This window comes from Triturus cristatus, chromosome 8, assembly GCF_964204655.1.
Source record: "Triturus cristatus chromosome 8, aTriCri1.1, whole genome shotgun sequence".
Taxonomy (NCBI): domain Eukaryota; kingdom Metazoa; phylum Chordata; class Amphibia; order Caudata; family Salamandridae; genus Triturus; species Triturus cristatus.
In genome coordinates this window covers 224,885,562-224,901,639 of record NC_140591.1, presented here as the reverse complement: position 1 = coordinate 224,901,639, position 16,078 = coordinate 224,885,562, and the positions used below count along the sequence as shown (strand labels likewise).

At 42.1% G+C, this 16,078-nt stretch overlaps 1 protein-coding gene across 2 annotated transcripts in view; it reads right to left on the bottom strand.

Annotated features, from left to right (window-relative positions):
* The window catches only part of PIWIL4 (piwi like RNA-mediated gene silencing 4), a 370,970-nt gene that overhangs the window by 335,520 nt on the left and 19,372 nt on the right, over positions 1 to 16,078 (bottom strand). For both annotated transcript variants that reach the window (XM_085621407.1, XM_085621408.1), the window contains exon 5: positions 8,552 to 8,766. In XM_085621407.1, coding sequence (XP_085477533.1) covers positions 8,552 to 8,766 — 215 coding nt within the window. The remainder of the gene's footprint in view (positions 1 to 8,551; positions 8,767 to 16,078) is intronic.

The following is a 16,078-nucleotide window of genomic DNA, read 5'->3' as shown; positions in this document are numbered from 1 at the left end:
TGATATATACAAGACGTTGCAAGACGACATTCCAACTTAGACGCTCCGCGTTCGGGCCAAATGGGAGGGAGAGCTGGAGGGCTCCATGACCGAGAAAGATTGGGTGCGGGTACATGAGAGGGTGAGGATGGTCAGCTCCAATGCCAGATTAAAATTATTGCAATATCATTATTTACACCAGACGTACCTATCTGCCAAAATTCTGCACATTATGCAATTCTGATTGGAGGCAGCCTTTATACACATGGTGTGGCACTGTATATCCAAGACATTCTACTGGCAGGCGGTGCTGGGAGACATCAATAGAGCCACTGGGTAGACTATTCATCTAATAATGAATCAGGTACTGCTGGGGCTTATCCCCTCTCATACTAACAGGAAACTTAGTATAAAGTTTTTTTTACTTAGCCCACTGTTGCTCAAAATGCCGCAAAGCTATAAAATGGCTGGGGACGGATCCCCGAGACATTCAGATTGGTTTAGAGATGTTTCTGCGTGGGCAACTTCTGAGGAGATATGTTTGAAACATGTCCCTGAAGATGTAAAAATGGAAGATGATTTGAGGGCATGGGAAGCTATGCAGTCTGATTTAAAAGAACCCCTGGACAGTATTCCCTCGGAGGAGGCCGCAGTACGATGCTCACAGAAGCTCCATTGTCACCATAGCAGGGGGACATCTGAGGAATCCTGTTATGAGTTAAACTGTCCCTGAAGATACTTCATAGCTCGTTTGCACTAGATACCCCTTAGTATGTTTTGTGGGACCTGGCACGAGAGCAGTTGGGGACGAAAGTCTGTTGGTGATTTGTTTATCTGTTTATATTGAGGATTGCATCATGATGTTGGAATGTAAATCAATCGCTTATCTTATGAAACCTCAATGAAGATCATATACAATACAAGCATTTGTAATACAATAGGACTCGCATTTGCTAGTGGGGTATTAAACACAAAAGCGGGTGCCGTGATGAATCATAAAGCACGGCGCACATGTTGTAAACATGAAAGCAGCCCCCACGCTGAAGGTCAACATGTTAGTTTAAAACTGCACACACAGGCTGCTGTGGCAGGCCTGAGATGTTTTACAGTGCTATTTTATAGGTGGCACAATAAGTGCAGATTCCCTCTAGTAGCATTTAATTTACAGGCCCTGTGTACATTCTATTGTACTTACAGCGATGTAATGTCTTCTGATAGACATTGCTGCAAAGTAATGACTGACATTCCCCTAATAAGGATTGGATTTTAGAAGTCAGTGGCACTCTGGGGAATTGTTATTTTCCTCTTCTTGTTTCCATGCATAATGCATGCGAGCTGTTTCATTTTAAGTTTTAGTCAATGTGATTTGTGGTATAGAGTCTGAAACTAGAACTTGAGAAGGTGCAACAACCTCAAATGGCGCTGTCCAGATAAACGTACATTTTGTTCTGAGAGCCTTGTCTCCTGTTCTCACCTCCATCGATTTCCAGTTTGCCACTGTATTAAGTTAAGCACTGGCAGCTTCACACTACATACACTGTAGCTACAGATACAGAACCAAATGTACCCGTTTATGTGTGTTTTTATTATTGGATCAAAATATCGCTGAACCGACACGAGGCTCAGTATCATTTTTATTAATGTTCAAGTGATTTTGAACACATTTAATGTTGTACTGTTGTAAAATGCATCTATTTACTGCAAATATAACCAGGCTCCTTTTGGCAATGAAGACTTTATTATTTAAAAATTCAACAAAATGGACGCTTAGTTGTTTACAGAAATGAAGTGTCTTTTAGCTGCAAGCATTCATGTGCGCTTTTTCAATACATATATATTTTTAACAATGCGTTAAATGGAAGGTAGATTCTACGGTGTGCGCTCGACAGGCAGGTTAACGCCAGGGTCAAAAATATATTGGACAGCAGCTGTAGTTGAAGGTTATGAATCACTATTCTTTCTAACTTGCCGATTTTAATGCTCCCTATTTTCTGCTCTGCATTTTTTTTTTTTTGGAATGAGGTTTGCATAAAACTGCTCTGTTTTTGTTCCTAACAAGGAAGGCCAATTTGTTAATTCCAGCGCTAAAGTAAATCAAAGTCAGGTTTCCGATATAATTGGAATTTAGGAATCATTTTATCCTGGGTGCGACGTAGCGATGCAGGCTGGATGCTGTGCGGGCCAGTGAAATTTCATTTGTGCTGCTTATAAATAATGAGGCTCTGGGTAGTGAACCTCGAAGAACTCCCTCAGCGATTATTTTTGCAGTTTTATATAGCGCGAACTGGACGGGAAGGTATCAGAGCGCTTTACATGAGCGCCAGTTGCATTAAAGACATAGACATTCATTTTGTTCCAAAGACACCGGGAGAGTAAGTGATTTGCCCAGAATCACGGGATATTTGAGCGTCCCTGCCGAGACTCAAACCCGGTTCCCCAGCTTCAAAGTCGGCCACTCTAGCCGTTAAGCCACATTCTCTATATCACTATTAGATACGTTACTTCTGACTTTAGAAGACACTATTATTTCACACAATAAGAAACGTACCATGGGCGAGCATTATTCCCTACAACCTGTTTTAAACTGTGTTAACATCCTGGCTCAGGCAGAAAAACGAAAGACATCTGCGCATTTCATAAATATAGCAGAATCACAAACAGAGAGGTGTTATCTATGTAGCAAATATGCAATTTGCTACTTTTGAACACAGCGTTCTGGTTGAGTCAGCAAGCTAGAATCCCGACCATCTACTTGCATTCCATTTTAAAATATAAGTAACAAGCAGTATAAAAAAAGATGACTGACGCTGCTTTGGAACACATAATGGGAATACATTATAATTGTGCGTTTCAAAGGAGTGCCAGCCATCTAACATGCTGATGTCCAGGGGAGTGGGTATGGCGCAAGTGCTAGAGCGGATGACCTTGAGGCCTGCGAACAGGGTTCGAGTCTCGGAGGCTCAATATCCTGAGTGTCTACACAAATCACATATTGTAAAATGGTCCGATAGCGAAATTGCAAAAGAAAGAAAATAAATACAAATAAGCAGGGAAGGGCGGAAAAGCAACAATTTCAAAGAAACTGTTCTTCCAAACCATGAGGTAAAGGGGATTGGCAAAGATGGCATACAAATGGGAGAGGGGTGCAAGAAATAGTGCCTGGATTAAAGCAGCGGGCCACTAATTGAGTAGAATTAATGTGTAGTTCAGCTGTGCTCCTCGGCTACAAATGGAAGTGATGTATCGGGAGCCTGAACCACTGAGGGACCACCAAAGAATAGTGATGCTGGAGTGAACGTATGGCAAACAGCAGGCGGGATTACACTTGTAGAGTGATTACAGCAGGTCTTCCAGACAGCGCAAGGCGCGCTGCCTAGGCTCGTTGTTTACGTTGTTGTGTGCCATGCTCCAACTTTTCCCTTTCTGGGAAACATGAGAATTTGCCTCCATCTGTATGTTGAATGAATGTGTTTTATGAGACACTAAAAGATGAATCTGTGGAAAGAGGCTGAGTATACATAGAGAGTAAGAATCTGTAAATGCTTGCTAGTGAATGCAACATCAATTTGTGACACTAATTAGCAGGGCAACCGATTAGGGGCCCCTCTATGAGTAGGCTGGACTTTATCTCCACCCATTCACAGTACCAAGAGGCTGAACTCCTGCTGTTCAGTGAGAATGCCTGGCAACAGCGAGTGTACAAAACCATTCCAAATTCACAAAACAAAGGTAGCTATTGTTGGTGAATAATGCAAATGGTGTAAACTAGCAATTGACTAAAACTGCTAATATCAAGATGGAATCTCTATTTAGCAAGTAGCTATAACTTGTTAAAATTTGCTAGAAATTGCAGCATCCACTATGTTAAACACAATGCGTCAAATGAAAAAAAAGTTAGACCAGACTGATATACTACTTTAGTTTTTCTGCTTATGTACCTCCAATTGCATTTTTATATATTCATGTATTTGAGAGCACATTTGCTTTTATAAATGCATACTTCATGCATTTGTATTGTTTGCATATTTACAACATGTAGCATTTGCTTTATGATAGTTTGGTAGCACTTCATTTATATATAGGTATTCATATGATTTATAATACATGACAGAGTTCAGTGAAGGTGCAACAAGATGAATATGTTAATTCTTGCACTTACTTCACTCTGCAAGACTGTTAATCTTTTAAAAATAAACCATGTATTCAAACTAGGGACAGACCTGTATTAGGCATAGAGGAATCTTCGACTTTATGGGACAATTGGGAGACTCACCTTGTGCAAACTGTAAACATCTTCAGTAAACGCCATAGGCTTCTTGGAGCGATCCTGGACTTATTGGCTAGCTTGGAAATGCCATAACTAACACAAAGCGAAAGACTTTCCCAAAGTACAGAACAACAAGCCTGTTATTTGGCTAAGGAGTGTGGGCTGGAGCCACTGCAAGAAACTTGGACACTTTTGGTACTAAGACAGCTTAGCTAAGAGCTAGAAAGGAGGAGCTGGTGAAACGAAGATGGATTAAATCATTTAATTAAATGAATTTATGAAATGTCATCACAATGTTGCAATTATTTTAATATTTTGTCTATTCATTGCGTTTATTGCAGCTACTGTGTTTTCAGACTTATATCCATACACATTATTGTACTAGACTAGGACGTTGATTTTAATCAAGTCCTGAAATATGTAAATAGTGTGAATTCTCGACTGTCTATATATGGTGAATGGGGTTCGGAACTCTCTAATATGCATAATACTTACTTTCACTGGACTGATCACTAGCCAGAATGCATCATCCTCATGTAAAGCACTGGTGGTTTTGTGGATTACAGTCCTCCAGGTTTCTCCAGGTTCAGGTTCTAAATTGAACCTGAACTTTCCCTTTGCCGAAGGGTCGAGGGAGCATAATCCCAGGCTGTATTTCGCACCCATTCCTGTTTCTGCACTTTTTGGTGAAATTGCATTTTTGAGCATATCAGCAGTGATTCAGAAAGTGGTTATGGTATTATGTGTCTGCACCTTTGTAAATCATCTAGGGGCATATGTATCAAGCCCTTTTCCCGTTCGCAAATGGGCCGATTCTCAGAATCGGCCCATTTGCGAACGGGAAAAGGCCTTTTGGGATGCATCATCCCAAAAGGGCATAGCAAATTAGAGAATCGCATGTATGTGCGCCACATGCGCACACATGCTCATTTCAGGGGTGCATCAGGGTGTCCTTATGACACCCTTGCACCCTTGAAATTATTCTCAATTTGCGATTCTCTATTAGCGAATCGCTAATTGAGAATGTCTTCCCATTCATTCCTATAGGCCTTCCATAGGAATGCATGGGAAGGTATTCCTTAATTGCGATTCGCAATTTGCTAATCGCAATTAAGGAATGCCAAGGAATCACTAACAATTTGAGAATTTTTACTTACATCTCGTTTGCGATTCCCAAATAGCGTTTCTCAAAAAATCGCTATTTGAGAATCGAGAATTTGATACATATGCCCCCTAGCAGCCTGGCTAACGTTCACTGCTTTTCTAGGACATATACTCACACAATAGTGACTTGTGAGTAAACATATGTTCACGTTTTCACTTTGGCTTCTTTTTTACAACATTTTGAATATTAGTAAACAAATATGCATTTGAATCAATTGGATGATAATAGAATGGGAATATCATCCCAGGCTAATATATTGGTTAAGTAAGCTGACTGGAATCCTAGCTGCTGTGAATCCTGTCAATTGATAAATCTCTGTTTCACAGGCACCCATGACACCACCTCGCATCCAATCAACTGCTTTCCTTTGTCTTTGGGAAACCTCTCTTCTCTTGAGGTATCAGCAGTCACGGAGTATGATGATGCATGCCCCTTGATGTAAATTGGAAAACCTCTGCTGCAACTTTGTATATTCTCACAAATCTAGATGTTATTCACTTAATTTGACATGTTTCTTAAGATTCTCTGTAGCAGATTTCAAAAGTCTTTACCACTTGTAAATGGTGGGTAGGAGAGCACAAGGCCAGCCTGACGGTACATCCCTCCTCCCTCCTCCCCCTCCCGTGCTCCCAAATACATTATTTTATATGCAGTTCTCACTGGTGTTTGTTCTTATATTCAACTAATATCAGAATAGCCAGTTTTGGATAACCCTGGACATGCGTTTCATGATGATAGCCATTCTTCTGCAAATAGTGTCCTTCAGTTAGGGGTGCTTAGCAAACTGCCAGATGATCATCCCTGGCGTTCGTAACCCAAGATCCTCAAGGGAATGCTAACGAGTGAGGTGGACAACACTGTGCCAGCCTACTTGCACCAGTCCTTTCAATGCGTTATATAAAATATGCAATGGTATTTTGGTATTTGCAGCCAAATTAAGTCATCGTCACCCAACATTGTTGTAACCAATGCTGGGCATCCCTGGACACGCGTTTCATGCTGACTGCTTAACAACCTGCAAGCCGACTCTGTGCATTTACAATTCCTTAAAGAACAATGGTTCTCCTTGTGGAGACACTGTAAGGCATTTTCACCTACAGGCTTTACTCCTCTGCATTTTTATTTACCATGATCATTTGATAGTGCTTGTGATGTTTATTCCAAACACATTCCAAGGAGTTACAGGAAAGAGAGTACTTAAAGGGTTATTTCCGAGGTGAGAACTTCCACCCTATCAATCCTCTCCCTCCCTAAGTGATTCTCATATAAAGGGGCGGCTGGGCTGTAAAGGTGACAAGTCATAAAAAATATTCTCTTGCAACCATTCCATTCGTCATTATTTCTAATTTCAATTAGTGAATTCTTCTCTGAATTCTGGCTTTTGTTTTCAAGCCTTTGTTCTAGAAACACCAACACATCAGATGAAAAATGAAATCTGAGGCAGAGTATCCTTGTATGGAGTGGGTATCAGGGGACATTATCACAAGACGTTTAAAGCATGCCAGGAACCAGCACGCAGAACAAGCTGCAATATTGTGTGCACAAGATAGGAAGAGAGTGCACATAGCATATTTTATAAAACAAATGCTTCAAACTGTAGAATGATACAGCGAATTTAGTCAGTCTTTTGCCTGTCAATATCAGTTAGTGCTTGAAGAGGGCTGTAAGGGTTCTGCAAATCGACTGCCCATGGCAATGGTCTTTGGTTCAAGAGGAGGAACATAGACATCACAGAGGTTCTGAAGGAGGGTCTCAATCCGGGGACAGGCAGCTACCAGACACATGAGATAGGATCACTGGGCACTCAATGGCTGGAAAGGCTGATATTGAACGTCCCATGACCACGAGCCATTGATAGACACATTCCACTGTGGCCTCCCGCTCCACAACCTGTCCTTGTAGCATTGGCTTTCCCTGGAGGATGGTGGGGTGACGTATGGAACACATTCACTGTATTCCTCGCAGAGCAAAAAGTAGGTAACAGAGATCAAGTCAGAAGGTCCGCAAGCCAGTTGTTAAGGGGACTAGAATGGCACCCAGATCCTCAGCCAGGAGGGACCTAGCACACTGCGTCACATTAAGGAGTCTGATCTTGCCCATTTAATCAGAGTGCCCGTCTAGGACATAGGTGGGTGGATCTCTCACAATGAAGCAGGAGCTAGATTCATCATCCTTGCCTCATGTCTTCCCACTCTAGGGGAGAGTTAAAAAGCAGCCCAAGAGTACCTACATTGGTAGGGAGAAACACCCATTGACAGGGTAAGGTGCATCTTGGTTATGTAGCACGTCATATCAGGAATGCAGGGTGAATACTATGATGATGAGTGTATAAGAGAAAAATAATATAATCTGCACAGTAATTGTTGATGTAGAACTGAGTCCCATTTATTTTCAATTTCTTCACCTGAAGTCAGCAAGATGGCCTTCGAAGCACTTTTGAGCAAGGAAGTTCAACGAAAAGAGCACGTTATATGGCACATACCCACCCAAGCAAGGGGGAAAGGGGCTGGGCACTGAACTAAGAGTTTAAATAGGTTGGGCCATATTATGATCCTTTTCTGTACCTGTGCACAGACGTAAATGTGTCCACACCAACTGAATTGCACTGTCAACATTAATCCACTCAAAATGTTATATGTGGGCCAACAGCTAGAAATTGGCGTCTGCAAACCATGTCAGCCTTTAAGCTTACTACACACATTGTCTACCAAAATTCTAATCAAAGAAGACAGATGTAAATGTTCTAGTGTGAGAATAAACTTTTAAGTGCTGTGAAAGCTGATTGAAGCCAACCACTGACCTTACACTCAAGTTGCGCTCTTGTGTGATAAATGTAGGAATGAGGCAATCTAGCTACATATCAGTATAGGAACCAAGCACCATTGAGGTTGCGTCAGCTTTGGGAAACTGTAAAACACCTAGAGAGCTCCTTTCAAATGATAAAACATTTAAAAAAATAAAAAAGGTTACATCAGAGAATTCAGTGTTGAGGTGTGGACAAGTTTGCTGACATGCAACTGTTGACTCTTATGCTTTGTAATCTTCAATATTGACTTAATCATCTCCTAACACATTCAACATTTTAAAAAGCCAAACATTTTAGAAAAACATGCAGACCAATTTCAGAAAATGAGTCCTACCTGCTTTTCAAGTTTCTGTGAAAGGAAAAGAATTGCTCCATCAAATGCTTTTGCTTTTCCTTGGATCTCACTGTGGCTGTAAAGCAAAGCTGTCTTCAGGCGTCTGGACTCCAATTCTGGACTGAAGGCCACATGGTACTGGTAGAGGTGCCACTGAGTGGGCAATCCCAAGCCAAATAGATTTGTGACAAGCCTCAAAGGAATTCCAGAGGTTCCTATAATATTAAAACAAATGGGTTACAGTTAGAATAATTTTGTCTAGTAAATTACACAAAGAGGATCAAACAGATCTTTGTTACATTCTCACTCTCCTCTATCTAGAATAGGTCAATGGAATTGGTGAAAGCAGGGATGTAATATGGAAGACCGTTTGCATGCGATAACAGTTAGCTGGGAATGTGCATCTTCTTTAGATTCAGTTGTTTCCATGCAAATCAGGTGGGGTTAAATCACACTTTATTGATACCAATTATTACCCCTAAATATTGAATAGATGAAAGGTCTTCAGATTGTACTGCAGTACGAGCTCAACCAGCTCTCAAAATGTGCCCCTTTCTAGCTGAGAATGTCTTCTAGGCAGGGACAGATTAGAAAGGCAGGAACGTCTGAAAACAATACTAACATTTCCAAACTATCTCTTTCTAGTTTCTTATTATGGAAAATGTTCTTCATGGAAGACATTTTCTTTCTACACAAACACCTTTTAAAAATGGGGAATATTCATTGACTTTCCACATCTTTGCAGCACTGGCAACTGGATTCTTGTTCAAGTTAGATGTACACTTAAGCATGGGAAATTAATTTACAAATGTTCATTACTTAAAATGAAGTAGTTTGTCACTTGAAGGCTCACTCAATCATATATCTAGGCACACATTAGTGGTGACCATTGGTCTAGTTGATACAATAAAGCAAATTATGTTTTTGAGATTTTTCTCTATCGGGTACAGATTAAAACACTTGCGTAAACATAGGTTAACCCCATTTAGATTATGGACTTTTAGTTTATCCAAGTTTGACTTGTCTTCTTGAACTTGTCTGTTTGTAGTAGCAAGATTTTGATATAAATCCCCACTGTTCGTGTTGTTCTGCATGTGCCTTGCTGGAGATTTCACCCATAAACTGTTCATACAGATTACATGGTTTTGTAAGTCCTACTGACCATCAACCCACAATCTATCAATGTGACAAAAATGTATATTATAAAATGTTGATAATGCTTAGCGGCGCTGTGTGGTCATCCATGAACATTTATGATCTGTTGACAGTGCAGAAGCAACTTCAACATTATCACTACATTGCATACCCTATCATCATATTAACAATGACACTAATTCAAGGAAAGAGAGAGGTTAGTGTGAAATCTGCAGTGAAATATAGCATCCACGAGAAACATCATTACTAGAGGCAAGTACATTTTACTTCTGACATAGATTCCTCACCCCATGAATGACTCCCAAAGCATTACCCTCCAGTAGGTGGGCTTAATCAGTAACTAGTGCAAAATAATCCAGCAAAGTATCCGTCACCGTACACCTGGGTTATGATGCAATAATACTTTTTTAGGGTTCATAGAGGCATATTAAAAATTAAGAGATAATGGGGATAGGCTGTTCAAAAGGGAATTTTAATTATCTTGAAAAGGTCCCTTACCGAAAAATCATTTTGGTTCACCCATCTCAAATACACCTCACCCGTCCCTCTAAAGAATTGTCTGATGGAGACCAATGCGATGATGAAGCATGCCACCTAAGTTGGTGGGTCTTAATTCTTCATATGAATTCCACACAGTACTCCATGTGACGCACATACGGTGAATAACAGGAGTCCCCATGCCCAGGAAATTCAACAGACAGATACCCTTACGTCTGGATGGCCATTTGTTTACTATACCTTTCATACTTGGGAGACAGCAATCCCAGATAACCCTACTCTAACTTCCCCCTCTTAAGTTTTAAATGGATTGACAGAGGCTCAGACCTTCTGACTCGCAAAACACTCCACAAATGTATTCCAGCGACTTGAATAAATGGATTTTGTGGCAGGTTTTCATGTAGCCAAGATGACATCTGCTAAATCTTTTTTTCTTTTTTAATCTTTTTTTATTAACTTTGCTCAAAAGACCATAGTTTATATAAATCACTGATGTTTGTACATGGTAGGGTTTCAACATCATAGTAATGATATGGGAGAGCGAGACAAGGCAGTAAACCGCCAATAGCCTCCAATGTACAAATCTGCAATATGGCATATTCCCAACCAGCATGCCAGAACCGGTTTGAGCAGTTCCATCCCCCATTTCACCCAGGTGCAGCTGAGATATGGCACTCTTCTTCCAGCATCGCTCTATGTTGTTGCCATGGTGCCCATATTTTCTCCCATTTTGTACAACACTCCCTGCTTTTATACACTGTTTCTTCAGCTTGCTGGCACCAGTCAAGGTCCTTTTCCCATTCTTCCAGCGTCGGTGGCAAGGGCGCTCCCCACCCCCTAGCAATGTTTCGCTTGGCAATCCCTGCTGCAAGGCCAAGCCATATTTCTACGTATCTCGGCCAATCGGAATCTCCTCTGATCATCAGAAGAAGTCACTTAGTGTCCATTGGACGTCTGCTAAATCTGAGGGTTAACAGGAGGACTCTACCTCAATTTGTAGGTGTCAATCCACATCGTTTGAGGATTGGAATGAAAGAACTGGCCATTCTGCTGCAAGATCAGGTCCACCCTGTTCAGGAGAGGAAATTAGAACTTCTGCTGAGTTCCAACAAATAAGTGCACCAAACCCTCTTCACCTATTTTAGTTTGATTAGGTTCAATCATGCCCTATCCTCCTGCACCTCCTACAGTACTCTCAAAAGAAGCATGATCAATGAAGACGTGTAAAATAGGCCCAGTGTTTAGATAAGCAGGGAATCATTCAGAGGCAAGTGTATGGCACGAAATAAGGGCACTTCCCATTCATGGCTGTAGAGAAAAGGTTGAAGCATTGACACCCCAGTCGGAGAACATAATTTGCATCACTTTTGTTACTATTCATTGTCCTTTAAGGAGAGATAGGTAAGAGTACCAGCCCTCTCATTGAGGGCCCCCAGTAGGTGGGTTACAACAGGAAAGATGCCCAGTTGCAGGGCCCATCAAAATCGACTTCCAAAATAGGATCCAAGATCTTAGACTGCCCTTTCTGTTGTGATATTAGACAATGGTCATGTTATCCAACAGCACTTGAATGGTCCTACTAGACGAAAGGGTGTAAGGCCTTCAGAGGAAGGTTGACTGCCAACCACTCCACCATAATTTCTGTAGACACTGCTCCAACACAGACCAGAGTCCCTTTACAATGATATTGTCCAGATGGATGCCCCAGCCCACCAAGGAGGCTTTCATAACTACAGTAGCACACAACTGCAGAGGAGTCAAAGGGAACCCATTAACCAATTGGAGGGACACATCCACCAGTGCAGATCTGGAAGAAGGGAGTTGTAAATCGGCACCCTAGAAGCCCTTGTGGTAGAGTCACTGTTTTCTTAGACACCACAGAGGGCCCTTCTCCACTGCCTGGCACCAACAGGATGCACAGGGTCATCACTTGCAGAACTCAGTGTTTGAGCCAGAAACACCTAAATCATATCCCAATTATCTGAAATCCATTGAAGAGGAGGAAAGGCATTAATAAATGTTGTGTCTAGTAGCATGCCTATGACTGGTAATTTCTTTGTGGAACGACATGAAATTTTTGGGCACTGATGGGAAAACCCAAGTCGTGCATCCGGGTCAAGGTGTATAGTATATGTTTTGTGAGCAGTGCAGGGGACCGAGCCTGCACCAGCCAGTCATTGAAGTCTGGAAATACATGGATTCCAAACCTCATTAGTGAAGTTGTCACCAGAGCAAGCACAGATGAAATGGTTGAACCACAAACTGATAATGCTGAGACCTCATGGAAAATACCTGTGAGAAGGTAATGCCTGTGAGTAGTGAGGATTGAAAGGTGAAAGTAGATGACCCAGAGGTCTAGGACCACCAACAAACCCCAGGTTGAGGGCTAACAGAACCTTGCTCAATCATGCCCTGCTGAATGAACACATTCAAGAGCCGAAGGTCCAAGGTACAAGATATCCTCATAATTAATTCTTCTTAGGACCAAGAAGTAAAGAGTAAAACGTTGTGCTCGTCTCCTCCAAGACCACATCTATGATCCCTTTGTTCAGTATTTTCACCTTCAAGACCAACATATGTGGAAGAGAACATCCTGGCAGAAATCCAGGCAAAAATATGACAGCCCAGAAAGGACCACTGGAAGGGGAGCGGGAAACTCTTGTGCATGCGCTGATCAGCCAGTGCTCTGTTGTATTCATACTGGAAGAAGGTGGTGGTGAGGAGGTGGTGGTGTCAAAGAGATTTTGAGGCTGCAGAGTAAATGGACAATGAGGGAACTGGAGATACTGCTAATGTTGGCGTCCCCTAGCTCAATTCTGGGTGTGAAAGCAGCAATAAATCATCTGGAGTGCCTGGATCAGTTGGCCATTAACTCTATTCTGAGCCTCCCCCGCCCTAAAAAGACTGGCGCGTTGGCTGCCACTCTAAAAATATATAAGGCCCAATGCGTTCCGGTTGCAACGTATGGAGCTGAGGTTTGGGGAACTGTCAGATGCCCGCACATTCTTGCTGAGGAAAATAGATTTTGCAGGAAGCTCCTTTGTGCCCCCATCTCCTCTCCCCACTACATATGTCATAAAGAATTGGGGTTGCACTTTATAGGGGATTTTATTCGTGCTCGCCCTGCTCTTTTTTGGCTGGCTATTTGGAAAAACCCTGCCGCTAAATTAACTAGGGACATCATAGAGGATTGTTTATGATGTGATAGAGGCATGTCCATCCCTTGGCTTTCTGGGGTGCAGAGCGTTCTTTGTAGCGTGAACTTTCAAAATGTCTGTTCTGATCCTACCATTACCCAGCTCCCACCCAAGTCCGTACTTAAACAAGCTCTCTATACGTTGTTCAATGATGAAAGGGTTGTGAGAGAGTCCATGAAACCTAGTGTTACTAGATACCTAGCCCGCAATCTTTTAACTTATCCCACACCCAGCTATTTAACTCTCCCAATGAGTCACTGGGAGAGAGGCCTCTTATTTCGTCTTAGGGCTGGTACTATTAAATATGCTCTCAGTTTCCCGCTATGGAATTATAATGACCAAATTGCCGAGCCGTGCCTGTGTGATTGCCGGAGTGATCTAACAATTTTACATTTTTTATTCTTTTGTAAATTTTATATTAAATATATCAAATGGTTTTTAACTCTGTATTTTAAAAAATTGAAACCAATTAGCCTGGACCTTGCACTTTCGATGATATTGACCCTGGATGATCATGAACTTGTTTTCCGTGTGGGCTCCTTTTTAAAAACTGCGGTTCGTGCCCGTTTAACTATGTCTTAAAGTATGAACGAATTGTTGTTTTTATCCTGTAAATATTTGCATATTGTATATTTGCAATGTTTACTGTATCTTGTGCTTTTATGGATTATTATTATCCGAATAAAGTTTTGAAACTTGAAACTTGGATCAGTTGTAAAGGTTGCTGCTGATGTGACAGCTATGCTCTTGAGCAGCCCCGAAATGTTCAGTACTGCTGGTGGAAATACTTTGCTTTTCATCCCATTGTGAAGCCTCTCATACTCGCAGTCTGGAGTGGCCGTAGGAAAAGTATTGTGGTTCAGTTTAGCAGAAGAGGTTTGAACCACCAAACCTTCTGGAAAAGCATATGGAAAACATTTTTAATCAGAAGGTACTGGTCTGTGTCATCATACAATTTGTCTTTAGACAGCTGGATCCGAGAAAGGATTCTCCCAGGCAACCAACATAGCTCCAAGAACACTCCCCTAAATGGCAACAGAGGATTTAGGACTGAAGGTCATAATTGCAGGATTTAATTCAAAATGTGATATCTTGCCTCAGTGGTGGGTAAGGACGATTCTAAAGGCTTTGTAGATTTGAAACAACAGTGAAAGAACAGACTTCTTCTGAAGGAGACCCAGGGAAGTATGGAATGCCCTAAGGCTGCTTGCATTTTCTAAGTCTGGGTAAAAGCCAGCATCTTCATTGTAAGAGGGTGGCGGCTATCAACCTCCTAGTCATCATCCTACATGCAATACATATAGTTCCTCCATTCAGGTTAACTTGTGGGCCCAAGGAAGCAGCTCACTGTAAGAAAACGGGTCATTACTTGAGAGGGTTGAGAGCCCAACTGCAGTAATAAATACAATTGGTGAATCACAAAAGTCACTAAATTAACCTGTGCTCAACCCTCTGGTAGCTTGACACAAAAACAGTCAGGCTTAACATTACGGAAATATACAAAGTAGTTATGCAGTACTCAAACAATAATGAAGAAAAATCACAACACAAGCAAAATCACAAACGAATTCATAAAACGAGAGTACATTTAATAAACTAGAATGATACCAATGACACAAATCCAATAAGTAGAACTGGAAATATGAATTTTTTAAGTTTTAGGTAAAAATAGCATAAAGAAGTACAAAGCCAAAATTGTGATTATCTGGTTTGCCGGACGAAGAGTATTAAGTACAGGCCGACCGCAATGGCACACTGGTCGGATACAGGGACCATGGAAACTTTACCTCTCCATCAGTCCAGTTCCACACAAGGGTCCTCAGCCAGAGCTTCAGATCGGTGAGGACCGCAAGGAGACCGGTGCTGGTATGAAGAGATGGTCGCCGGTGGGAGAATTACGACAAGATTGCTGTTAGTGCGAAAAGCAGGTCAGAGCTTCACTTTAGAAGGAAACAAGGGGCTGTCATTGCTGATGGGTAGCGCAATGTGTGAGTGAAGTCTGGAGTCTGTAGCCAGAGAGGTCACATTGACAGTCAGTCACTGGTCCTGCATCAGCCTCAATGAAGTCCGCTTACATTCACTGTGAGACCGATGAGAAGAGCCCAGAGCCTCTGGATTTGCACCTGGAGTTCAGTTCTTAGAGTTTGCAGGTTGGAGTACACTCTGACACCAATCAAGGGTCCAGGGCCTGGCCCGGGCACCTCTTGGAGGTAAAGACTCACTCTAGCAGAAGCCAACAGGAGGGTCTGGGCAAGTCCAGTTAGTGCTGATCAGTTGGGCAGTAGCAATGTAGGGCTCTTTAACCCTGTTGTATTCCTGTAGTTCAATGAGCAGGTCAGCCAACTGACCCTTGGAGTCACTTCTGGGGCCCTGGGTTCAACACAAGCAGGTCCAGTCTTTCTTTCTCAGACAGCGGGCAGTTCTGCTTCTGAATCTCATGTCCAGGAGTGTTCTAATGAGAGGTTCTGAGGATACCACTTTTCTACCCAGTGCTAGCCTTTGTGTGGGAGATCACTTTCTCTGTCTAACCCTAACTTGTTCTGCTAAGTTCTTTCCTCTTCCCTGGGTTTGGCTCCAATCTGTCTCAGGTAACAAAGGGCAGTCAGGCCCGGATGTGAGCTGCATTTGCCAGTGACAGGGCAGAGTGCAGGAAGGGTTGATCACAGCACTCAGGCTA